Source organism: Camelus ferus, chromosome 5 (assembly GCF_009834535.1).
Source record: "Camelus ferus isolate YT-003-E chromosome 5, BCGSAC_Cfer_1.0, whole genome shotgun sequence".
Lineage (NCBI taxonomy): Eukaryota > Metazoa > Chordata > Mammalia > Artiodactyla > Camelidae > Camelus > Camelus ferus.
This window is the reverse complement of record NC_045700.1, coordinates 31085220-31112836: the sequence shown is the minus strand read 5'-3', so window position 1 is coordinate 31112836 and position 27617 is coordinate 31085220. Positions and strand designations below refer to the sequence as shown.

The 27617-nt window shown below is 32.6% G+C and overlaps 1 protein-coding gene across 8 annotated transcripts in view; it reads left to right on the top strand.

Moving 5' to 3' along the window:
- Positions 1-27617, top strand: part of PRPF40A (pre-mRNA processing factor 40 homolog A) — a 49692-nt gene that overhangs the window by 17002 nt on the left and 5073 nt on the right. For 2 of the 8 annotated variants that reach the window (XM_006179044.2, XM_032479447.1), the window contains exons 6-25: positions 9072-9182; positions 10585-10705; positions 10949-11002; positions 12637-12661; positions 13196-13570; positions 15624-15732; positions 16228-16292; positions 16612-16776; positions 17601-17709; positions 18567-18717; positions 19524-19657; positions 22064-22178; positions 22349-22440; positions 22546-22662; positions 22973-23110; positions 23392-23487; positions 25554-25640; positions 25736-25832; positions 25919-25980; positions 26617-26748. In XM_006179044.2, the coding sequence (XP_006179106.2) occupies positions 9072-9182; positions 10585-10705; positions 10949-11002; positions 12637-12661; positions 13196-13570; positions 15624-15732; positions 16228-16292; positions 16612-16776; positions 17601-17709; positions 18567-18717; positions 19524-19657; positions 22064-22178; positions 22349-22440; positions 22546-22662; positions 22973-23110; positions 23392-23487; positions 25554-25640; positions 25736-25832; positions 25919-25980; positions 26617-26748 (2355 nt within the window). Of the gene's footprint in view, positions 1-9071; positions 9183-10584; positions 10706-10948; positions 11003-12636; positions 12662-13195; positions 13571-15623; positions 15733-16227; positions 16293-16611; positions 16777-17600; positions 17710-18566; positions 18718-19523; positions 19658-22063; positions 22179-22336; positions 22441-22545; positions 22663-22972; positions 23111-23391; positions 23488-25553; positions 25641-25735; positions 25833-25918; positions 25981-26616; positions 26749-27617 lie in introns of all 8 variants that reach the window. The other 6 variants (XM_014554499.2, XM_032479446.1, XM_032479449.1 and 3 more) reach the window with 3 other exon arrangements.

Here is a 27617-nt window from a genome sequence, read left to right as displayed (position 1 = left end):
TTTTAAATTTTGGGGGAAAGAATTGTGAACTTTTGAATTCAAAGAATTGTATTTGAATATTTTAAATTTTCTTTTATCTTTTACTTTAAAAGCTGAATGGTTATAAAATATCCATTTGGTATTCTTCCGTTATAAGTATCTGTTCATATTTTTGACTAATGATAGCTTCATGTTTTTGCTGCTTATTTAAATACATGGACTCACTAGGAGAGAATGAGGCAGACATAAGTTAAAAAGAAGAAAGCAAATTTCACCCTAAGTTTTCCTACTATGAGAGAACCGCCATAGTTAGTATTTTGGTTGTATCAGTTGTCTGTAAAACCTTTTCTTCCTCACTTAATGAAAGTATCTTTTTTGTCATATATTAAAATCTCACATATTCTGGCATCTATTTCTGAATTTTCTTTTCCATCTCTTCTGTTTCTCTATTCCTGATCAAATATATTTTTTATGATTAGAGTGGCACATTTTTATACCTTTTAAATTCCCTATCCAAAAACATTGGGGTTTTTTTTTTTTTTTGAAAACTTGCTTTTTTTTAAAAAATTTATTATTCTTTTCAGACTTCAGGTACACAAATTAAGTTTACTTGTGCTTTTCAGATTATGGTCATTATTACTGATCCATGGAGAGTCTCTCATATTTTTTCTCTTTATTTTTCATCTTTACTCCAGTCCACCCTCCCCAGTAGGTGCTCACTTTGATATACGTCATAAGACATTTATCTTATGTCTTGTGGGAAAGGCTTGTGAATTTTTGTGTGTAGCTTTTTGTGTGTTTTTCTTTCTTTTTTCACATTCTTCATTTATATTTTATTTTTTATTAAGGTATAATTGACATAGAACATTGTTAATTTCAGATGTACAGCATAATGGTTTGATATTTGTATACATTGCAAAATGATTATCTGACTAACAAAGTCTAGTTAACCCCTCAACCATACATAGTTATAACTTTTTTTTTCGCAGGAGGATTTTCAAGTTTTACTCTTGGCAACTTTCAAAGATGCTATTTAGTACTGTCACCTGTAGTCACTATGCTATACATTTTATCCCTCTTGACTTTTTTATTTTATAGCTAGAAGTTTGTACTTTATACTCCTCTACCTTCACCCATTTCTCCCACTCCTGCAAACCACCCTTCTTCATGGCAACTACAGATCTGTTATCTGTTTTTATGAGCTTGGTGGGGGTTTTTTTTGTTTTGTTTTGTTGTGGGGTTTTTTGTTTTGTTTTGTTTTGTTTTTGTTTGTTTGTTTGTTTTTGGCTTGGGTTTTTGTTGTTTTTTGTTTTTGGAACCTCCATACTGTTTTCCATAGTAGCTGTGCAGTTTACCATCCCCCACCAGTGTACAAGGGTTCCAGTTTCTATGCATCCTCGCTAACGCTTGTTCTTTTGTTCTTTCTTTCTTTCCTCCTTTCTTCCTTTCTTCCTTCCTTCCTTCCTTCCTTCCTTCCTTTTTTCTTTCTTTTTTATAATGGCCATACTGAGAGGTGTGAAGTACTATCTCATTGTGATTTTAATTTGCATTTCTCTGATGATTAGTGATGTTGAGCATCTTTTCATATACCGGATAGCAATTTTTGTTTCTTTTTTGCCCTTTCTGTAATTGGATTATTTTTGGATTTTTGCCCTTGATTTGTAGGCATTCCTTACATATTTTGGATGTTAACCCCTTTCCAGATAAATGGTTTATAAATATTTTCTCCTATTCCAAAGGTTATCTTTTCAGTCTGTTTCCTTTACTCTGTAAAAGCTTTTTGGTTTGCTGTAGTCCCACTTGCTGTGTATTCCTAAACATGAAGAACTAGTTCAAAATTAGCTTCCTTTTAAACTCTTAAAATAAGCATTGGGTTAAAGACAGCAAAACATGGCTCTAACCAGAACTCTGATGAACATCGAATGTAATTCAGGGTGTGAACACGTACCTGGCAAGAGAAATTCCTGAATCTCTGATCTGCAGTCAAGCAGACCCAAGAGAGCTGCTGCCCCTGGTTTCCTTTGCTGACCTTGCCATTCTTTTTGCCTTCTGCAGTCAGAAATCCAGGTTTTACTTCTCTTCACATTTATTAGAGTTAGTCAACTGGTTGGATCTCACTAATCAGTCATTCTGATAGGCTATCAAAACAGAAATAACTTTTTTCCACCTAGCACCTGCTGCCAGTGTTAAGCAGATTGAGGTACTCACTGTAGGCCTACCTCAGAGCTGCTGGTTCAGTTCCAGACCACCGCAATAAAGTGAATACTACAATAAAACAAATCACATGAAATTTTTGTTTTCCCAGTGCATATAAAAGTTATGTTTCCACTACACTGTAGTCTTTTAAGTGTGCAGTAGCATTATGTCTAAGAAAGCAATGTTCATACCTTAATTAAAATACTTTATTGCTGAAAAATGCTAACCTTTTTTTGAGCCTTAAGTGAATCATAACTGAAAGATCACTGATCACAGATCGCCATAACAAAGTAAAAATAAAAAAGTTTGAAGTATTGAAACAATAACCAGAATATAGTACAGAGACACAAAGTGAGCACATGATTTTGGAAAAATGGCACCAATAGACTTGCTCGATGGAGTGTTGCTGCAGACATTGGATTTTTTATAATACCATGTAAATAGTTGTAAATACAATGTAAATACTGTGTAAAGTTGCCAGTGTGCGGCAAATTCAAGGTTTGCTTTTTGGAACTTTCTGGAGTTTTTAAAATATTTTCAGTCCATGGTTGGTTTAATCTACAGATACAGAGGGCCAGCTGCTCTAGTCAGGTCTTTTATGTCTCTGTTCTATGATAGTGTTAAATATTCTCTGTTACAGCTTTGTGCATCCTTCATTCTGTTAGGTTATAGATATTGTATGAAATTTGGTGCTATTTTGAATCTTTCTATAGTACTTTATATGATCATTTTTCTGTGTGCTTATCCAGCAGGTTTGCTGAACTCTTGTTGCTTAGTGGATTTTCTGTGTATGTTATACTATTACCCTCAAATGACAGTTTTGGCTCCTTCTCTCTTGATCCTCATTTCTGTGTCCACTATTATTGTGTCAGCCAGAACCTCTAGTACTGTGGTGAGAAGTAGCAGTGATCAGCTGGCATCTTGTCTTCTTTTCCTCTCCTAAAGGGAGTATGTATAAAATTTCTCCATTAAATATGATGTTTTTATTATAGCTTTTTGGTATATAATCTATATTAAGCTGAAGTTTTCTTCTATTTCTGGTTTGCTGATAGAATTCAATATGTACTTATTCTTAAATTCTTCAGTGTTTTTTTTCTGTGTCAACTAAGATGATCGTATCATATTTCTTCTCTAGTCTGTTAATGTGAAAGTACACAGGTGGATTTTCTGAAACTGCCATTTTTGCATTACTAACATGAACCCTAGTTATTCATTATGTGTGCTTAGGGTATGTATATGTGCACACGTGTGTTTAATTCCTTCTGAATTTGATTTGCTAGTATCTTTTTTAGGTTACTTGTGTATGGGCAATAACCTCTCTTTTCTGGTCCCTAGAATAACTTGTATAAATAACAAGTAATTTACTTCTTAATGCTTAATAGAACACAACTAAAAATTTAAGGGACATAATATTTTTTACTGTTTTTGTACTTTTCCAGTTTTAAATTTCTTTTGAATTTTTTTCCCAGATATTTATCTATTTTCTTTAGGTTTAATAATTATTTAGCTTAAATTTAAAAATCATAATAGCTATCATTGTCCTTGTTTCTTTTTCCTTTGGTGTTTGTTTGTTTTTGATGCAGGGAGAGGGTAGCTATTCAGTTGATTTCTGCTGTCTTTACTTCCTTCTTGGTTACGTACTCTCTTACTAATTTTCTAGCTTCTTTGCTCACTGGTTTCCAGACATCCTTAACTGTGTTGCTTAAGTTTGACGTACAAGGTTTTCATTGTCATTTAGCTCTCAATACCTTGGTTTCTTTTTCCTTCATTTGTTTTTTTTTTTTAAAGGTCATTAAATGTTTGTTTTTCTTGGTTTCCAGATGTGGGATTTTTTTTCAAATTGACTTTACTTTTTAGAGAAATTTTAGATTGATATGCAAGGTGAAGAGTTCGCAGATACCCCCTTATTCCGCATACATTCAGCTTCCCCTACTGTCAACCTCTCTCACCAGAGTGGTACATTTACTACCATCTGTGAACATGCATTGACACATCATTATTACCCAAAGTTCAGTTTGCACTACAGTTCATTCTTGGTGTTGTGCATTCTATAAATTTTGACAAATGTATAATTACATATATCCCTCATGATAGTGTTATACAGAATAGTTTCACTGCCCTAAAAATCCTCTTTGCTCAGCCTCTTCATCCCTGTCCCCACCTCCACCCTCATCCCCTGCAACCAGTGGTCTTTTTACTGTCTTCCATAGTTTTATCTTTTTCTGATGTCATATAGTTAGAATCATATGTAACCTTTTGTAATAATAGTATATAAACTTTTCCAATTGGCTTCATTCACTTAGTAATACACATTTAAGTTTCCTCCATTTTTTTTCATGGCTTGATAGCTCATTTCTTTTTAGCACTGAGTAACAAAATAATTATAATAGTGGTGAATAATATTTTTTTTCTGAATGCGCCAGTTTATTTATCCATGCACCTACTAAAGGACATCTTGGTTGCTTCCAGGTTTTAGCAATTATGAACAAAACTGCTAAAAACATTGGTGTACAGGTTTTTGTGTGGGCATAAGTTTTAAACTCAATTGGTTAAATGCCAAGGAAGATGATTGCTTAATCATATGATAAGAATATGTTTAGTTTTATAAGAAATTACCAGATTGTCTTCTAAAGTGGCAAAGTTCATTTTAACTTCCCACCAGCAGTGAATGAGCGTTCTTGTTGCTTCACATCCTTACTAACATTTGGTGGTGTTGGTGTTTTAGCTTTTTAGCATTTTAATAGATGTGTAGTGTATCTTACTTTAATTTACAACTCTGTAATAAAGATGTTGAACATCTTTTCATATATGTATTTTTGCACCTGTTTGTCTTTTTTGGTGAGGTGTCTGTTAAGATATTTTACTCATTTTTTAATTGGGTTGTTCATTTTCTTAATTGTTAGCTTAGAGTTTTTTGTATATTTTGGTTAACAGCCCTTAATCAGATGTATCTTAGCACATAATTTCTCTCTGTGACTTTTCTTATTCTTTTGACTGTGTTTGGCAGAGCAGTTTTTAATTTTAATTAAGTTCAGCCTATCAATTATTTCTTTCATGGATCATGCCCTTGAGTGAGTTATTTTTTGTAAGGCATACCTTTTTGCATTATGATCAGAAAGCACAGTCTATTAGATGTTGAGTCTTTTCATTTTATTAAAGCTTCATTTACATTCTATTTCAAGACCAATTTAGGGGTATTTTATGTGCTGATAATTTAAAGTTACTTTGTTATTTCTGTATTTGGCGTATCTTTCATCTGCTTAATCTACCTAAGGAGAGGGGTGTACTGAAATCTTTAACTGAAAAGATTAGTCATCTTTTTCTCCGTATTTTTCTGTTGTTGTTCTGTGTATTTCAAGGCTAATTTGTGAATAAATGCATATATGTTGAGGATAAGTTTTTGAAGTGTTTAACTCTTTATCAGTATAGAAGGCCCACTTTTACCGTTACGGTTTTGCTTTAAATTCTGTATAGGTGAGACATATAGCAATCATAGCTATTTTTATTTCTTTTTACCTTGTAACAATTTGTTATGCTGTGAATAGACTATTTTTTCCATTTTTATTACTAGCTAGTTATTGTCAATTCAGAGATTTTTGTGTATTTCTTCTGTAGCCAGCTGTATTACCAGAGTCCGTGGATAATTAGAATAGTTTTTGTTGTTGTTGTTTAACTAGATTTCATTTGAGTCTTTAGCACTAAAGGCAAGAGAATTTATCTCTTTCCCAGTATTTATACCAATTATTTCATTTTATTGCCATGCAGTATTTGTTGAATCAGTGGTTGCAGACTCATGTTTTGGTTATGGTTTTAGTGGAAGTGGCTTTTGAATGATTCTTATTGGTCTTTGATAAATTGTCCTTTATTGTTTAGGTGTTTTTCTTACTGTATTATTTCAGGATTTTTGTTTTAATTTTTATTTTTTGAATACTTCTGAATTATGATTTTCAGGAGGTAATTTGATCATAAAGTCTGTTAGTGTGATCTATTAGTGTAATGTGGTGTTCTCTTTCAGTTTATTCGTAGAAATAATTTCTTTTTTATAGATTTCCCAAAATTGAGCCACCATTGCATTTCTACAGTAAATTCTACTTTGTCAGAGTGTCTACGTTGTAGTATTCTCCTGGCTAATACTTTGTTTAAATTCTTACATTTATATTCATAAGTAACAATGTCAGCCTCTTTTTGGGGTACCTTTTCTGTTGTGTTCTGTTATTAATAAAGAGCTTTTCATCTCTTTCTATGATCTGAATTAATGATGCTGTAATTCTCTGTTCTTTAAAGGTTAATGTAGAGGGTTCTGCTGTAAAATCATCTGGTTGGGTATCTTTCAGTTGTGTCTGTGATAATTGGAATGTTCATTGTGATGTGTTTCTTCTTGGTAAATTTTGGTAAAGTAGTTTACGAGGAAATCATTTCCTCTAGATTTTGAAATTGATTGTGAATCTGTTATATGTCTTTGGTTGTGCTCTTCCTCGATTCTGATTTTATTTTGACTTTTCTTATTTTCCTTATTTAGAGTCGTGAGGCGATTTTTTTTGCCCGCTTAGTGTTTAGATTTAGTCGTTTTTTCCCTTCCAGTTTCATTCAGTGCCCAAGGTATTGGGAATGGCCTTCATGTAGAGAATTAATACTAATTTCATTCCCAGCAGTAGCATGAGACTGCCCTTTTCATCACACCCTTTTAACACTGTACACAAATAGTCTTTGTCGTTCATTTGATAAGTAAAAAGGTGTCATTTTAATGTGTGCTTCCTTGATTTACTAATGAAATTGGACATCCAGTTATATTACCTGTATTGAGTTCTGTTGATGGCCATGTCTATATTTCCATTAGATTGTCATTTCTTACGGATTGTAATAGATTTTTGTATATTATAGGTAATGATTTTTTAATCACTTATTTTGCAAATATATACGCACAGTTTATCATTTGTAAAATTGTTAACTTTTGATTAATTTCTCAGAACTGCCATTTGTGTCATTAATTTTTTATTAGTAGAATAATTGTGTCAGTAAGAAAAATAATTTTGGGAATGGTGTTATGTGACAAAAGTGCAGAGTCATGCTAAGGCTCCAGTGGACGGAATATCTTAATAATTCCTGCACCACCCCAAAGCAGCTAACCTTAAGGTTAAAAGTAATTTCCTGGCTTTGGGTCATTTAGAATTTACCTTTAAGTCTTAAGTTTTCCCCAATTCTGCAAGGTCAGTCTAAGTCTCTGATAGGCAGCATTTACTTACTGCTCTGGAGAGGTCTTACGTTTAAAAAGAAGTATTAATTTTGTAGGAAAATGAGTTTATGAATAGACTATGCTAATATAACTATCAATACTTAATAACTACTTACATAAGTCATACTTTGTCCTATGAAGATAAATTTAGTTGAGGTATTTATTAATGTTTTATTCCACTTTTCATCTTATACTCAGCATTGAGGTACACTTGTTTTAAATTTTTCTTTTTAAAATATTATTAGCTTTGGCCAGAACAAGATAAAAATTATAGTTTTACATTAAGTTTCAGATTAGATATTTTTGAAGAAAAAGAGTAAAAAAAATTATCTGGTAAATTACTTTTGTCACTTCAAAATTGACTTCTGTAAAGGAATTTGATATATTGGTTAAAACATTACTACAAAATTTACATTCCTGTCTGAAATGATTCAGTTTCTATTGCTGCAAAGAGTTGGAGCCTTGAGCCTTGACCCTTAGTAGGACCTTTGGGCTGGGACAGTGTTGTAGTGAACTTAAGCTAGCTTACCTTGGGCGTGTTACTTTCTTGTGCACCATATTCTCTTCTATAAAGTGGAAATAATAGATGGTACTTCTCTCATACGTTATTAAAGAAAGTAACTAAGAATGGATGCAAAGCAGTTAGTACAGGGCTCAATATTCAGTGGTTGGCCAGGAATTTTTCTGTCCTTATTGCTAATTAGACTGTGCCTGAATACAGTAAACTTGAAATAGTATTTCAAAGTGGGTAAAATGTGGTTTTTAAAGGCAGAAATTACTGAATTGTTCTAGTTTTATTATTTATTTCCTGAATCACTGTGAGCAAGTTAGTAACCCTTCTAAGTCTTGGTCTTCTTATTTGTAAAATGAGGTTAGTGATTATACCTGCTTTGTACTATAGTTCTAAGATTCAAATAAAGTAACAGATAGTGAATATTAAATTGCTTACTGTTGTTTTACTAGTTGACATACTTCCCCTCTTTCTTCCCATTTTTGGTCAAGTGTGCATAGTCCCTTTTTTATTTCATTATCTCATTCGTTTATTTCTGGTGAACTTCCTCTTTGCTTGATGCCCTTTAGCAAAAGTGACTCACCTATCTTGTGCTGAGGCATTTGAATTCATGTTTTATCTCTGTTAAATTTCATCTTGTTGATTATTAAGTTCTGATTGTCATCCAGAAGCCATCTTTTCTAATTTTGACAGCTGCATCTTTATGGCATGTCAATTTAGAATTTTGTCCAACTTGACATAAATATTCTTTGGGTTGGTGTTGTTGAGCTTATGATCAGTTCACCTGTACTACATTAGCATCTCATTCATATATTCTCTTTTATCCACAAGGCATAGATTTGTGTTGCTTGAAAGATTGTTTTATGTGCAGGAGTTACAAGCAGTCATATCCTTATAATTCTGAGACTATAGAATGAAGAGAGATCCTAAAACCTGAATGGATCCATACTGCTTTTGAGGAACCTTTAACATATTTTATTTTTCAGTTACATTCTTACTTGCATTGATGAATTATTCTAAATGATTTAAACTGTCAAAAGTATGCCCATTTTATCCTTTTAATTTCTTTATTGCTTTCAAACTAATGATACTGATATTTGCTGTCAGTGGTACTTAAATAGTTTACATCTTTTTATAATTGTTTTTCTTTAGAAATCAATGTGGACTGAACATAAATCACCTGATGGACGGACCTACTACTACAATACTGAGACTAAACAGTCTACTTGGGAGAAACCAGATGATCTTAAAACTCCTGCTGAGGTAAAATTTTGAGGGCTGGAAATTATGAGTTTAAATAGATTGGGCCTTTTTTTCTTTCTTTTCTTAAGGTTTTTATTGGTTATTTGACTTCCCAAAGAATAGTACTGCCTTTATCAGAAAAGGATGCTACAAAGGCCTTGAGAGGAGAAGAGCGTTTTATACAGACACACCAATCAGCAAAACACAAAATTCATTCCCTTCTATGGACAGACCAATTTTATTTACTGACTTTGCACCTGCTCAGGAACCCTTGTCAGGTGGCATCAATTTAAGAATGGTCATTGAAAAAGTAAATTGAAAGGACAAAGTACTTTATTTCTTCTTGCCCTTTATTTTTTAAATTCACATTTCAAACTGTTTTCCTTTTTATAGCAAACCTGAGTGATTTCGAATGTCTTATACTGGGTTCTTAAAATTTTCCAATGAGGTTGGGGTAATGGATATGAAATTAAATTAGAAATACAAAATACTTCCATCTTTTAGAATGGGAAATTCTGTCTTTGGAAAATGCCTCCCCCTAAAAAAAGTATTATATTTCATTTTATGTTGTAAACTTTACCGTTCAAAATATATGAATATCAAAGTAAGACTGAAGGGATAAACTGAGTACAGAATACTGCATGTGGTTTAATTAGGAACTCTGGAGTCCTAAGTGAGAGTTGTTCTGGCATTTCAAGGTGTATTTGAAGGTTTTTCCTAGTTGGCAACATACCTTTTTTTCCTCCTTTTAATTAAGTATTTGAAGAGGGAAAAATATTTTTCAGGCCACCACACTAATATAGAACAGCAATATTTGAGAGGAAGTTGGTACATACTATAATTTTTTTATTTATCCCAATATTGACATAGATATTTGCCCAAGACACTGACTAGTTTTGAGTTTTCAGTAGCATTCTGATACCACCCTAATGGGTTTTGTATATTAGGTTTTTAGTATATCATACATGTATTGCATCCTTACATAAAGTAGTTCATAAAGGTTTATAATAAGTTGCTTATGAAAATTAGATCTAAGCATGAAATCTAAATCAGCTTTGCTTTCTCCCAAATTTATATTTTTCCTAATTGTGTTAGTGTTTGTGAAATACAGGTGGTAGTTTTTACCTATGATGGGATGTAAATGGCAAGAACACGTAGGATTTGAAATTCGGATGGACCTGGTGGTTACCTGGTTTTGAATCTTGTCTCTGTGCTTTAATGGATATATTATCCTAGACAAGTATAATATACTCAAATAATTTAACATCACTTAGTAAGTATCTTATAATTGATAGCTTATATTATCACCGTCTCGCAAGCTTTAGAATTGTGTAGGTTGATAGTATCTAGTAAAAACAATGATGTGAATGATGAAAATTACTAAATCTATTACTGTTAATTGAAGATTTTTATTTGATTTTAGCAACTTTTATCTAAATGCCCTTGGAAGGAGTACAAATCTGACTCTGGAAAGCCTTACTATTACAATTCTCAAACAAAAGAATCCCGCTGGGCCAAACCTAAAGAACTTGAGGATCTTGAAGGTAAAACAGGAAAAAAATAATTTTTAATGTTACTTTTTTACATACCTGTGTCATTCACATTGAAACAATCCTTCATAATTAGGATTGTTCAAACAAAGGCCTTATTTTTTTTTTTTAATTAAGTGATGAGAACGTTTTAAATGGTGTAACAGTTTTATGGGCTCTTATTTTTTTTGTTGCTCTAGATCTCAGTTCTATAGATTTTAAATAGATTTTTATTTGATTTGATTCCATTGAAACTAGGATACCAGAATACCATTGTTGCTGGAAGTCTTATTACAAAATCAAACCTGCATGGTGAGCTGCTTTGATAATTCATTTTCTGTCATTATTTAACATTTTTAGAGTATGTCACTAATGTTCACTAACAATAATTGGATAAATCTGCAGTGAGAAATCTCTAATTCAAGGAATTAGGGTTATATTATAAATGAGCTTGAAGCTTTTAATGTTATACTTTGACTTTTTTTAAACAAAAAACATTATTTACCATTGGAAAATTGAACCAGGGGCATCATATACAATATTTCTAAGGACAACTATAAGTGTTTGTGCATACATGGAATATGTGACTTAAGTCATTGAGCAGATGACCTTGAACCTTGAACTCTTTGAACTCTTATTAGTTTAAATTTTGTTAATATTTTGTCAGACTATACGTTTAATGCTGATTTTATTTTTGCACAATATTGCAAAATAGTGTTTATGTTTGTTATGGGAGAATTAAAGTAAATAAAATATCATGCCTCACTTACAAAGGGATGATTTTCCAGCATCCTCAAACTGTTCAGAATACCCCTGAAAAATCTAGAAATACTACCTAATATAAAACCAAGGACTTAAAAATAGCAGAGATTATGAGTAAGTGAGAATTTAGTCCTTTTACTCTCACTTGTAATAGAATCTGGTGTCATAAACTATCAAGTTAGACACAACAGACTGTAGGAGAATGGGACTTCATAAAGTAGTCTGCCATGTGTAATGACATCTAACAGAAAAGAGAGAATAAAAAATTTTTGAAGGCATTGTGGTCTTGTCTGTTTTACCTTTTTTCCTGTGTCATCCTCATTAGCTTAGATGGTCATTGTATCCAAAAAAATTAATTTCTATTAGTAACAATTACCCCTTTAGTATGTTTTGTCAGCCAACAACCCTAAACAGATTTTCGGAAGTGATTTCCTTTAAAAAGGGCTAAGTTTTAAAAATACTTTCATAGAGTTAAAGCTTATATTATCAGTTACCTAGAGCACCTCATTCCCTAATAATGGTAAATAAATGAGAGTTTTGTTAACTCTAAAGAAAAATTTACTTTAGAATGAGAGCTGAAATATTGAGTGCAAATCTTTAAAGTTCAACTTAAATTTCTATACTAGCTTTGGTTTCTATACTAGCATTGGCTAATAATAATATTGTAGATAGGTAGATTCCCAGTTCATTCATGTAAGTAATATCAAGCTCATTTCTGATATAACCCTATTACAGATAGTTGGTGTGTGTAACTATCTATCTACTTGTCAATGCTAGTATATATGTTTTGGAATTTTATAACATAAATTAATCCCATTTTGAATTTAGTATCTTTTAAGAACAATCATAGTTTAATCCCTGGGGAAAATACTATTCCAGAATTAAAGCAGATACTTTTAGGGAGTTTTTGTAGTAGCCAACTGCCTTTGAGAAAGTAGCATTATGGGAAGAAGCTTTCCTAAAAACTGCTGTTACTTAAGTTTTTTATTCTTTAATTGCTGCCCTGGAGCTTTGGAGCAGGCATTTGCTCTGTAAAAGTAGTGGTGGTGGTGGTATAATTTTTTTTTAAGGCTGCTAAATTTTATCTTGCTATATGGAACTTTTATCTCCTTTTAAAGTTTGTTTTCAGTGATTGTATTTAAAAACTATGTAGTACGTAACTTTTCTTTTTTCCTCTTTAATAGCAATGATCAAAGCTGAAGAAAGCAGGTAAGCAATTTTGGACATCAATACTTACTTACAAATTTAGTGTCTGCTATAACAACATCCTTGTTTTAACTGTCTATATAAATAATATTTAACATGGGGTAGGCCTAGTGGTTTGATGTCTTTAGGGGATTAGGGGCAAGGAGAGGAATATTTTCTCAAGGTACACACATGATGCTTTACTAAACAGTGATTATTTGAATTTGGACTGCATCCAAACAAATTAAGACTGTTTAGAGAAAAGTCCAAAATTTGAGTTAATTTGGGAAGGGCAGTTAATGGGCTTGTGGAAATGCAGAGTGTTGTGTGAGTGCCTGCCATACATTATCACAAATGTTTGCTGAATTAAAGTAATCCAGTTTTATTCTGTGGTTTTCTTTCTTTTTTTTTGAATTGCTTAATAGTTTGGCAGCACTGCTTCTTTCCCCTTTTAATAGTTTCTCTTATTCATTAGATTTTATGATAATGAAAAACTAGCTTTATTTGGCTTGGTTATTCATAATGAAATGACTAGTTTTCTCTTTTTTAAATACATAGTAAGCAAGAAGAGTGCACCACAACATCAGCAGCCCCCGTTCCTACAACAGAGATCCCCACCACGATGAGCACCATGGCGGCCGCAGAAGCGGCGGCTGCCGTCGTTGCGGCGGCGGCGGCAGCGGCGGCGGCTGCTGCTGCGGCCAATGCTGGTGCTTCCACCTCTGCTTCTAGTACTGTCAGTGGAACTGTTCCAGTCGTTCCTGAGCCTGAGGTTACTTCGATTGTTGCTACTGTTGTAGATAATGAAAACACAGTAACAATTTCAACTGAAGAACAAGCACAACTTACTAGTACCCCTGCTGTTCAGGATCAGAGTGTTGAAGCGTCCAGTAATACTGGAGAAGAAACGTCTAAGCAGGAAACTGTAGCTGAGTAAGTTAAGTAACTTTGTTTTAGTAACTTGCAAATCAGTACCAGACTTTATGAATACAAGAAATTGCCACTTCAGTCTGTAGCCGTTAAATGTTTAAATTCTTTGAGAATCAAAACATAAACCTTTAGATAATGGATAATTTTTGAGATTGAGTTTTGTGGAATTATGCTATCAAACTGTTACAGAACTAATCCACAGGTTTAGGAAGCAGGCTTGGGGATTCCATGAAACTTGATTTTAAAGGGATGCCAAAAACCTTGGTAATCAAAATGTATCATATTGTGATGCAGTATTTTAAATCAAAATCAATGCAAAAACTCAATGATTAATAAAACTAAGTTAAGACAGGATCAGAATTACTGATTTTCTGTTTCAGTCTCAAATATGGCCTAGCACTGCAGGGAAGTGCTATAGTTTGATATTCAGCAATCAAAAATCAAGATAACTGTTAGTGAGATTAAGTTGAAGGTAAAATAGCTGCATCCCTGAGTTTACAGTTTGCATGTACTTGTATGATCTGGTGATATTCATGTGACTGCTTTATACAACTGTAAAATATAACCTTGAACTATGCATCTTGATTTTAAAGATGTCCACATATATTTTTAAAAATGTTAATAACTACGATGTCAAGATCCAAACATGATCACTCATCTTAATATTTAAGCGTACTGCTTTCATCTCCCTACCTCCTTTTATAAACTTGTTTATTTTTTATATACATTTCCAAAGTGAAAATAGCTTTATAGTTTTTTCTGATGTTTGGAAATTTAAAGATCTGTCTATATGGTATATTTGAAAGGCATAAAGGAGTGATAGTTATTTTGATTATATCTTTCTGCCTTTTTTCTCTGCACTTAAAATGTATGCATATTTTAAACTTATAAATATACTGCAGACATGAGTACAGATACATCCCACATCATGTTGAATGGTGGCATGTTATTTTAGTATTAACATATACATAAATTTAAGTGTTCTACTGATTGACATTTAGGCGTTTTGGAATAATAATCGTTTACTCTTTTTATGCTTATTATATTTTTTCACAATAACTTGTTTTTCACAGTTTTAAAAACAAACAATTGTTTCCTGCTTCCTGCTTCCTGTTTCCTTATTATAGTGCCTAAGTCATCATAATAAGCTTTGGTTTTAAAAATTACTTCCATATAGATCATTTACAGCTGGCAATTTTTGACTGTGCTCTTTACAGTATTTTTGATAATTTTAAATACATTTCACAAAGTAAGGTTACTTGATTCAGTTCAGATGGTGTGAATATGTTGGTATTTGTTGTTGTTGTTGTTAGTATGCACTCCAGTATCTTCCCCTAAGCATTCAACTTAAAGGGGGTGGAGGGGTTGTTTGTTTTTGGATTTTTCTGCATTCTTTTTATATAGAAAGAAATGTTAAAGATTATACAACATTTTCATATAGAGCCCCTAAAAAAGTATAGCTGATAATTCTTGTGTGTATTCTTCAAATAGTAAATAGTTTGATTTTGTGGGTCATATAGTCTGTCACAATGACTCATTCCTTTGTGGTAGTAAACAGTCAGCCATGATCAATATGTAAGCTCATGAGCAGGGCCATGTTTCAGTAAAGCTATATTTATGGAAATTGGCAGCCAGGTGGATTTGGCCTTGGGTCATAGTTTGCCAACCCCAATTTAAATTGATCTCTACGTATTTTTTATATTTTATGAACACTTATCCAAATCCTCATTTATTAAGGCACTAATATAAGGACATTGAATAAGATTTATCAGCCTTTTGAAAGTATTAAGTTACGGACTAGTGGAACTAGTGTTCCAGTGTAAATGTTTATTTTGGCTTTTTTACAAGGTCTTAATAACTGAATGTTACAGAAAAAAAACTGTTTTACCTTTATTTTTTATGTTCCAGTAAATGTGACTTATATGGGAGACTTTATTCTAAAATTGTCCAATTTTATCTCAACATCAAATACATAAATAATAATTAGAACATTATTTTCCTAAATGAAGCAGTTGTTTATTTAAATTACAAATATAACATATGAATTTCTCTCTAGTTTTACTCCAAAAAAAGAAGAGGAAGAAAGCCAACCAGCAAAAAAAACATACACTTGGAATACAAAGGAGGAGGCAAAGCAAGCATTTAAAGAATTATTGAAAGAAAAGGTATTTATATTATAGATTTTTCATATGACATATAATACGTATCTAATAGCGGAAATTACCCTTTAATGCAATTAGTGCTTTGATGCTTTTATTAAAAATACTAATCTTATAAACTGTTGTCACCGAAAATGAGCTAAATTTGTCTTGTTTCTATTGAATTTCTTTTGTGAAACTGACTTTTAACCAAAAAAAAAAAAAAAGTACAAGGTACTTACATAGCACAGGTTTTTTATTCATAACAATTGTTTTATCCTCTAATCAGTAGTCTTAAGAAAAAATACTCGTGCTGTTTAAGTTTCAGTTTAAGTTTTCTTTTTTAGTCTATGTATATTACACAGATTTGCCTTGCTTCAATAAATTATTTTTTTAGACCCTTCTCAAACTCTTGCAAAGGGAAGTGCTTGATGTTTGCAGTGAGTATTATACTTTGTTCCCTGTTGTGTGACTTTTACTGTATTTGTGCGAAATTTTAATTTTTCATTAAATGGTTTTCAGCGGGTACCATCTAATGCTTCATGGGAGCAAGCTATGAAAATGATCATTAATGATCCACGATACAGGTAATACTTTAAATTTTTTTTTAAATTTACTTTTCACCTTGAGCTTAGTAAGCCTGGAAAATTCAAATTGTGTAAAATAATATAAATTTTCACTCCCATTTTCTTCTGTTATTTTGGATACCAGTAATAAAGTTGTTTTATGTCTGATAGTACAAATGTTAGTAGAATTACTTGTAAAGTAGAAATTTTTCTCTGTAATCATTTATCTTTAATAACCTACTGAAGTTTTCTGAATTTCTGAATGAAATCTGTTGTTTTTTCAAAGTACTAACAGTTGATCATCTTGCCTTCATTTATTCTTACATATTTTTCTATTTAGTGCTTTAGCAAAGTTGAGTGAAAAAAAGCAGGCCTTTAATGCTTATAAAGTCCAGACAGAGAAAGAAGAAAAAGAAGAAGCAAGATCTAAATACAAAGAGGCTAAGGAATCCTTTCAGCGTTTTCTTGAAAATCATGAAAAAATGACTTCTACAACTAGATACAAGTAAGATTTTTAGTGATGATAATGTATGATTGCTACACTTTTTCTGTGTCATACTTTTTGCCAAGTCTAGTAACTAATCCAGAGTTAATGCTTATTAAATAGAGCTATGATTGTGAATGTGGCAGTTTCATAAGGTAAAAGATAAGTCAGTAATTAAATGTGGAATCTGTAGACTTTGAGTTCTTGACTAGAACAAAATGGGGGAAAAGATTTCACTTAATAATCAAAGTTTGACTCATTTCTCCTTAATATAACAATCAAAAGTTTTTGTATTTCTGGAATAGAAATAGGCTACTTTCATTATGTATAGCATTTTGAAAATTCACTTTTATATAGCACTCTTTATTTTGGAGTGCTTTATTTAAAATTGTTGATAACTCAGTATTAACATTTTTAGAATAGGCTATTATGTTCATTTTCCCTTTGTGTTTTCTTATTTTCCTCAGTTTTACAGAAAAGCCTTAGTGAAGAACTCTTCATTTCTTTAAATAGCCATATTTTATCTGTTAACTAAATTTCTAACAGTTTTTTGAAGTCTATAATTTAGTTCCATGGGCAGTTTGATAGTCTGTAGCTAACCTGAGAAGTAGAGATAGTCTTAACAAAACACCTTACTCAGTTGGAATTACCCCTCTATATCTAAGGAGAAATCAAGGCCTAAGCTGTTATTTTTCTTAATTATCCAAAAGTTTTCTTTTATAATATAGTTATGAACTAAAGAGTGGAAAAGAATAGTGGTTTTAAGTTTAGTATAAAATTAAAGTCGTTTAAAATTAATTTTTATTGTATAATGTCGGGTAACATTTACTCTTTTTAATGAATAGAAAAGCAGAGCAAATGTTTGGAGAGATGGAAGTCTGGAATGCAATATCAGAACGTGATCGTCTTGAAATCTACGAAGATGTTTTATTCTTTCTTTCAAAAAAAGAAAAGGTATTCTTCACTCTTATTGGTATTTTTATATAAAACAAGATGTTTCTTTTTTCTAATTGAGTTACTTTATTACATGATCCATTTTTGTTGTTTTATCGACTAGTTTATATGGTGCAGCAGAGCTATTTATTAGAAGTTAGGCTTAAAAATAGCACCTATATAGTTAAGTATTGATGTGAACAAAGTAGGTAGAGGTTTATGCAACTAATACTTAAATTGTCATTAATTGGCTGTTTTATGCCCACTTTGAAGAATACCCTTTTTTCTTAGCTCATTAGGTTTAAAATATACTCAGTATTTTTACTTACTATGCATTTATTTGATTCTTTTATCAGAATGGCAGTAAAGTGTAATTGTTACCATGAAATGTATTTGTAGGACAGTATTTTAAAGCACCTCTTTTGCTCATGTCTGTTTTGTTATGCACTAAGTTGTGTATTATGCAGTCTTTCCAGGAGACTTATAGAAATGTCAGTATTATTAACAAAAATTTGACAATAACTGAAAGTGGTTGAATACATTAGCATTTACCCATTATGTGATTTATCTGCAGTAACTTTAGTTTAGACTGTGTCTATAATGCATGGTTGTGGAAAGAGATTTTGTAAGGGAGCTGGGGAGAGGGAGAATTCCAGATTCTGGCTTTAGAATAGAGGTAAAAAAAAAATAGAACTTAAGTACCAAGCCAAGAAGTTAGGGAAGAGCACTGGAAATGTCAATAGTGTTGGTATTTAAAGTAATTGGGTAACGTTTCAAATTTGGTAATCAGTTAGAATGTGGAGAAACATTCACTAATTGCTGTTCAGATATAATACTTTCTTTGAACTTTAAAATATACTTTCATACTTAAAATTTAGGAGCAAGCAAAGCAGTTGCGAAAAAGGAATTGGGAAGCCTTGAAAAACATACTTGACAACATGGCTAACGTAACATACTCTACTACTTGGTCTGAAGCCCAGCAGTATCTGATGGATAATCCAACATTTGCAGAAGACGAGGAATTACAGAGTAAGAATGATGACTAAGTGGGAGATAGTACAAAAAGTAGTCCAGCCGTGAAAAATGCTCTTTTTTTAATGAGATCAGAAACTGAATTTTATATAATTGTCCATTCCTGAAATAGTGTTTCATGTGCTTCCAAATAGGATATTTCTTTCTAATTGAGTTTTGTGATTCAGGACAAAATATTTTTCTCAAAATCTGAAGTTAGCTTTATCAGATAATCCTTGAAATATGTTTATTAGGTTAAGCCTGAAACTGTCCTTTGCCATTATATGTGACTTACTGGGAACCAAATTAATGACCACATTTTACTCATGCTGTTCTCTCGAGGTTAATGGCTTTAGAAATTTACAAAAGGCAAAAAAAATGCATTAGCATCATTTTACAGTAAGCTTCACTAGGTTCTGTCTTTTTCTGACCTACCTGGTTGGTTTTTAAATTATAACCTTCTTGATTACCCCTCTGAATACCATGCTGCAGTAGATTTGAGATAAGGCCTAGCATTCTATACTTTGAAAAGCTCCTTGGGTAATTCTGATACTGCTGACAAATTGTGTCATAATAATTTTATTTTTATTGTGTCATATGCATTGTCTTTGTTTCATCCTTGGATTCAGAGTATCTTATTTTAATGAGGTCATTTTGAAATTTTTCCTTAAACATTTCCTATTTAGATAATTAAAAGTCATATTTGAGCTTAAATAGAAGTATTCTGGTAAAATGAATTTGAATTTTGTAGGAAGTTACTTCAAAAAATTAAACTGTTCACTGTTACTTGACATTTAAATTTTTTTTTAACTGAAAAATTCTAGACATGGATAAAGAAGATGCATTAATTTGCTTTGAAGAACACATTCGGGCTTTAGAAAAGGAAGAAGAAGAAGAAAAACAGAAGAGTTTGTTGAGGGAAAGGAGACGACAGCGTAAAAATAGAGAATCTTTTCAGGTAATTAAAAAAAACTGCTTTCTAGCTTTATTTTATAATGTGGCTAGTGAGCTTTAACAGTGATAGAAACAATTTGGAGAATGCTGATCTCACAGATCATTAACTTGGGCTTTGCACAGGATCCATACACATTTAGCTCTTAAGTTCTACAGTTAGTTATGAATGCACTCAAGGAGAGTAGCCATTTCAGATTAGGGGAACATAAACTGTAGCAGACTTGGTATTCAGAGTGAGTCCTGATAGATAATGCTTCACTTGGGAAAGAGGAATAATATGAGGGAAGACTGAAAGTAAAATGTGGGATGCGTCATTGATACTAATTGGTTATTTTTGGCTCTAGAAAACCATAGGGAAGGGTGTGGTATAGTTATGAGGATGGGCCATAATTTCTTAAATACTATACAGAGGATCTAAAATTACATATACTTTATATAGGCCAGTGGCTTATTTTTACCTCCAGGTATCACTTTTATACTCTCAGTAATGGAGACTATCATGAAGCAGTGAATTTTTACATTTTATATTTCACCAGATTCCCATTTCAATAATAATATAGTAGTTGGAATTAGCTGATTGCTTACATTTAAAATTTATAACCTCTTAATTTTTATGACAGCCTTATCTTATGAAAGTAAGTACTGTTTTTGTCATGTCCATTTAAATAGTTAAGGAAATGGGCTCAGAGAGGTGAAGTACTTGCCCAAATTCAACTACTGAGTAGTGGAGCCAGAATTTGAATCTGTGGCATCTTTTAATTATAGGGTCTCTTTCATTAAACATTGTATTAGGCTAAGCACTAAGTTACAGTGGCTTAAATAAGTTTTATTTCTTGAAAGAACAGTTGTTTGGTGTAGGGTAGAATACCTTGTCATCCCCTAAAGCAGTGGTTCTCAAAACTTAGCTTGCTTTAGATCACTTTAAAGTGCTTTTAGAAAACTCCCCACTGTGCCAAAGATCATTAATCATCTTAAACGTCACAGCCAATAGCATTATTTCAGTCCTAATTCTGTGTAAAAGCTTAACATTTACTACTGTTGATGGGTTCCTTTTATTATCTTAGTGGTTTCCCGAGGGATCAATTCAGAGTATTATTAAAACCAGGGATTGTTACCGCACCCAGAATTTGATTCGGGTCTCTTTTAATTCATTTTACTGATGTTCTGAATATGCCTTTTGACAGGAAGGATAGTAGCAGAGAAAAATTACTGAGCTGAATATCTGCAGCACAACCAATTTAACATGGTAACACCGCCTATATCAATAGTGATCAGAAACCATGCCAGACACATGCTAATTGGATATAAAGCCATATTTAAGGCTTAGCTAAAAGACCTTTGTGGCCTTTACATTAGGATTTCTTCTTCACATTTCTTTAGTCCTAGTAGTATTGAACTTTTTGTTATATTTTCTGTGGCCCAGATTTCCTTATTTTTATTGTATTTTATCATATAGTTCTCCTTATTTTAAACCATTGCAAATTCTTCATAAGAGATATTAAATCAATCAATATTTTTAAATTTTATTTTTTTGGTAATATTCAAAATAAATATTCAGAATATAACATTGTGTGTTATATATGGCTGGCACATCTCAGTTCAGATTAGCCATGCTTCATAATACTTACAGAAGCTACATCTGACTAGTGGCTACCATACTGAGCAGTGCAGGTACAGGAATTTTAGGAGCAGAATTTGTACCGTAATTTTTTATAGACATTTGTTTATAGGATTAACTCCCTAAGGATTTGGGGAAGCAGGAAATGTGGAACTTGCTGAGGACTAAAATCCCAGTATGTTGCCCTGAAGGTCAGCAAATAGTAAAAAAGGGCAAAGAGGAGAAGAAATTGGAGTGAGAATATAAAAATTTAAGTTATAGTAGTACTGTGAAAGAAAGGAAATAGGTTTTGAAATTAGATATGGGGGTTGAGTCCTACTCCCCAAACTATTAAATGTATCACTTTGGTAAAATTTTGTATCTTCCTCTTAGAAAATAAAATCAAATTAAAAAGAAAATGCCCAGAACACATTAGGTATTATATTTTAAAACTTTAAACATGATTACATATTCTTTAGCTTTTTCATTTGAGATAATATCCAATGTTTTGACTTTATTTGCACATAAATTTTTAAACTGGAAATGATGATCTACCTTAAAGGTCAGTAAACCAAAACTTGGAAAGGTAATTACTTTTTCAAGGGTTTTTTTCTCTAAAAGTACAAAATAATTTTTTGCCAAATAGCAGATTTTACTTTCATCTAAGAGCAAGTATTCTTTAGAAGAGTTTTAAATGTTCCGATGTTTTTAATGTGTATTTTCATCTATGTTAAACTGTTTTTCTAATGTCCTTGAAGATGGCTTTTCAGTATATAATGGGTTTATTTTGTTACTGTTGTCCCCTTCCCCCAGATATTTTTAGATGAACTGCATGAACATGGACAACTGCATTCTATGTCGTCTTGGATGGAGTTGTATCCAACAATTAGTTCTGACATTAGATTCACTAATATGCTTGGTCAGCCGGGTGAGATTCTTTTCTTTCCTAATTTGTAGTTACGAAAGTTGAAATGGGACAGAGGGAAAGGTGGTTGTGTTGGGGGGAGGGGGAGTGCTTTCTTTTGTTTTATAAACAAAAAAAGTAATTGCAGCTCTTTGATTAGAGCTAGCTTTTGACTTCTTTAGTTTTTTCATTAGGATCAACTGCACTTGACCTTTTCAAGTTTTATGTTGAGGATCTTAAAGCACGTTACCATGATGAGAAGAAGATAATAAAAGACATTCTAAAGGTAAACAGTATACTTGCTATTAAGTGTTCCTCTGGAGTTTATTTTTAAAAATACTATATTCCTTTGATTTATGTTATTAATATTAACAAGATTTCTATTTTTTAGGATAAAGGATTTGTAGTTGAAGTAAATACTACTTTTGAAGACTTTGTGGCAATAATCAGCTCAACTAAGAGATCAACCACATTAGATGCTGGAAATATTAAGTTGGCTTTCAATAGTGTAAGTTATCATCTTTATTGCTGTAAACAGATTATTAGTACAGTTTTTAATAATGTATGTAGGCCATTCAAACAAGGGAATAAGAATAGGGCTTTACAGACTAGTGGACAGTCTTCCAGGGTAAAGTGTAAAAGAAAGTGTATTTCGGTGATGCTGATGTTATGCTTCCTTTGCTAAAATTAACTGGTGTTATAAGTTGGCCCTTAACTTACAGATGATGGGAGAATACTTACAGAATAATGAATTATTTCAGTTAATTCACAAATTACAATTGTACTATTATAACTAATTAAATATGATTTTTAAAAAGTTACTAGAAAAGGCAGAAGCCCGTGAACGTGAAAGAGAAAAAGAGGAGGCTCGGAAGATGAAACGAAAAGAATCTGCATTTAAGAGTATGTTGAAACAAGCTACTCCTCCAATAGAATTGGATGCTGTCTGGGAAGATGTATGTATACTACTAAAATTTTTCTAATAAACTGCTTCCTTTACAACTGAAGATTTAAGTAATTTCTTTCCCATTTTATAGCCTGTAGCCACAAAGATAAGCTGAAATTATTTGAAGAGTATAAAGTCAGCTTGACTACACTTAGGAATACTACAGGGAAGGAAATAAAGGCTTTGAGAGGAACTGGGCTGTCACAGTTTTTGCTTGCTATGATACCTTTTAGTCGTGTTGGTATACTTTTCTATGTATTCACACATTTGTTTCCTATCTAAATTTTTCAGATCCGGGAGAGATTTGTAAAAGAGCCAGCATTCGAGGACATAACTCTAGAGTCTGAAAGGAAACGAATATTTAAAGATTTTATGCATGTGCTTGAGGTAATTTTATTATTCTCCTAAGTGGCTGAAATATTACAAAATATATAAAAACAAACAAAAATTGAAGAATTTAGAATGATCAAAGTGTGTTTCTTAAATTACACTGCTTTTATACAAAAGTATTTACTACCTGGGATGGCATTCTATAGAAACTGCTTTTAAGTGAAAGAAACTAAGCTTGCATGGAAATAGAGATTTGTTTATGGAGACTATTCCTACTTTTTCATATTTTTACAATGTTATAGAAATTCAGCAATTTAGCAGTCACATGGAATGGCTAGTAAACCTGAAGAGAACTTAAAATCTTATAAAAGCAGATAGAAAACAACTTCTAAGCACATTTCAAATACTATACTACGTTAGACAGGGGTGTTCTTTAAGTGGAATAAGGTAGTAAGTTTTTGTTAAAGTAATGATAAAATTGCCAGTTGCTCTGTTAGCTGAATTAAGGGTATTTTGATGAAGATTTCAGGTAGGCACTTGTAGATAGTAAGTAATGGTTAATTGACCAGTAGTTACCTGAATAATAGTATTTGGTGCCTATGTGGGCCAAGAGCTGTTCTAATTGTTTTACACATGTTACATATATGAACTTAATGCTGACAACGACCCTATGAAGTTATAGATGAGCAAACTGAGGCAGAGAGAGAGCAATTTGCAGGGAAGGGATTCCAACCCAGGTGGTTTGACTCAAGGGCCAGTGCTTTTAACAGATATGCTGTCAGTTATAAAGAAATTGATACTTTACAGAAAAGCTGAAAGCTAGCACGTACTTAATAATAGAGTGTTGCATGGTCATGGGGTATTGCAGGTCACTTAATACACTGTTGACTATTTCATTGGATTTATTTTTCTTGAATATCGATGTTGACAACAGTTAACATGTACCCACATGTATTGTTTATAGTTTCCCAGCTGCCTCTCCGTCTACTTCTGTTGGTCTCTAGATCTTTCCTACTCAAAATATGTTTCATATCAGCATCTGCATTACCTGGAAGCTCTTTAGAAGTGCAGGACTTAAGGCCCCTTCGGCAGAAATCCTGCATCAGAATCATTTTAACAAGATTTTCAGGCACTAAAATGTACATTTAATTTTGAAAAGCTCTGTTCTAGGTAGTGTCTTAACATTTTCCCCCAATTCAAGAATCTTCAATAAGATTCATGACCTGTGCTGAGAGTCAAGTGGTGAGGTCATAAATGGAGCTAATGATGTAGCATAGGGAAGGGCTGAACATACTGGAATATGTTTTGGATCCCAGTAATCTGGGCCTTGAGGAAGAAAGGGAGAAGAATTGGCATTCAGTGACATAAAAAAAAAAAAAAAATCAGAGTCCCTTTACTAGATTTTTCATTTCCACTTACTTGTAAAGTAAAACAGTTTTCAAAGCCTTAGATATGTTTGGAGACGAGGAGCTTTTGCTGCAGCATTTCCTATTTGTTACTAGCCTGGTAACTGAGTTAGTAAAAGAGTTAAAAGAGGTAACATTTCTCTTTCTGATTTCATTTGGATTAGTTACTAGATTGCCTTTGGATGTCTTAAGTTTGACTAGGAAGGGAATGCCACATGGGTTTAATCAAAGAATAGATTTTGCATTTAATTTCTGAGACCAACCTCCTGTATCTTAAAAGATAGTTCTGAGGTAGTTGTTTATCTCAGTGCTGAGCCCAGTGTGCTAACCAAAGCCACATTCACCAAATCATGTGTGAATGTAATTGTATTTCATTATTTCTGAAAGCAGTGGACTTTTCTAGAGATTGTGCCTTTATAAAGAAGGGTATCAGTTGTCTCTGCTGAACCCACACTATCTCACTGCTACAAAAAGTATTTATTAATATTTTTAAACATTGTTGTGTTTAGAGGTCTAAATGAGTGAGTACAGGATAGTTAAGGAACAGAAGAGAACATTTTAAGTGATAATTCTTTTCAGTTTCAAGAGGGGAATACGTCCCAGATATGCAAAATGAAAGCGGTTTTACTCTGAGAACTTATTTGTAAAGCTAGTTATTCTTTTATGATCTGCTCTGTCAAGTATAAACTTCTGAAATTTTTTTCTTTTCTCCTGTAGCATGAATGTCAACATCATCATTCAAAGAATAAGAAACATTCTAAAAAATCTAAAAAGCATCACAGGAAACGTTCCCGTTCTCGATCGGTAAGGAAGTTTATTTAAAAGTGCACCACACGTGTATTGAAAATTGAAATATTTGTTAGTATCATTACAAATTAAACTTTATTTGTATTATTTAGGGGTCAGATTCAGATGATGATGACAGCCACTCAAAGAAAAAAAGACAGCGATCAGAGTCTCGTTCTGCTTCAGAACATTCTTCTAGCGCTGAATCTGGTAAATGTATCTTTTAACTTGATTAAAATCATTGACACTTGGATGTCCTCAAATTCTGACTTTTTTTTCTTTTCATCCTGCTTTAGAGAGAAGTTATAAGAAGTCAAAAAAACATAAGAAGAAAAGCAAGAAGAGAAGACATAAATCTGTAAGCAACCTCTTAATTTTCATCCTGCATCTCGGCTTCTGCCCTTAAACTTCCTCAGTGGCTTAGAGCCTGATTTTCTATCTAGTCCTTTGTAGTCAGTGCAGGCCAGGGCACCTAAACGCAAGAGTCGTATAGTCTGTTCACCTTAATCTACCAGTGAAATCTTCTGGTGAGCTTTGGGGAAAAAAATAAACAGTGTTAAGATTCCCACTCTGGTTTTTTGCATTAATCTTAGAGAATGCCCCTAGCGTGTGTGTGTTTTATACTGATGTATTGCAGCTGTTGTTGAGAACCACAGTTTAAATGTCTACACAGCTTCTTCCTCTACTCTCAGTTCTCAAGATTCGTGTATCTTGATGTGTACCTAAGATTTAAATGTACCTTCATGTCTAATTTAGTGAAGCTCATAGTGGTATTTTACTCTTATCAGAATGTCAGTCATCCTTCCCATAGGAAAGACCATCATCCTTCTGTGAATCCTGGGAGTGTAGCAGAATCCTTGAGGTTCACAATTCAAATTTCACCACTCTAGGAACACATACCCTGTTATAATATGTAAATATTACCTACATAAGGATTTTTTAAAAATTAGAATGGTTTCTTCATCAAGATGCTTTTTTTTTTTTTTTTACACAGGACTCTCCAGAGTCAGATGCTGAACGAGAGAAGGATAAAAAAGAAAAAGACCGGGAAAGCGAAAAAGATAGAACTAGACAAAGATCAGAATCAAAACACAAATCACCTAAGAAAAAGACTGGAAAGGATTCTGTAAGTATTTATTTAGGAATTCTTTCATACCTGTATTTTCAAAATACAAAAGTGTCATTTAACTGCCTTTCACACAAAATAGTTTTCTAACCTAAGTGATCATGAATGACCCAATTTAAGCATCCTAAATTTTATATTCCTTAAAAAAAAAAAAAATTCTGTAGCTCCCCAGTAACTAATCATTAGAGAGGAGAGGTGAGGGCAAATGGATAGGAGGATCATATAAGCGAAAGCTACTATTTTAATATCAAATTACAAAATTAATCCTTAGTTTCCCATATGTGTGTGTGTATGTTTGTGTATGCCAGAGCGCAGTAACATGCCTTTTTCACCTTGCCATTCCTTCTACCAATGCTGTGGGCTTAGCAAGTGTAATACCGCTGAATCACCAATTGAGAGTTTAAACTGTATAGATAAACCCTGGTCCTCCCTCTGGATATTGACTCAGTGGGAATAGGGTGGAGGTTTTTGTTTTTTTTAAAGCTGCACTGGTGAGTCTGATGCACATCCGTGGCGAGGAATGAATGTTTTCCTCTATGCTTACTTAGCAGCTTAATAGTTTCTTCCTGACAGTAGGTTAAGTGAAATCTGTAAAGGAGAAAGGAAGAGAGGTGAACTGTCTACTTTTCAAAGATAATTTTCTCACAGATAATGCAGTATTTTTATTTTTTAAATTTTTTTCCAGCCTAAGTGTTGTCCTGCTCATAAATCTTGAATGCTTATCTGGGCACAATAGTATGATTACAGCATACTACTTTTCTGTAATATAAAACACTTATAGGACAACCTAGAATCTGAAAAATTAACAAGGATATAATACCTAGGAATAGAACACCCAGCTTCCATTGAATGGAAACAAGATGTTTTAC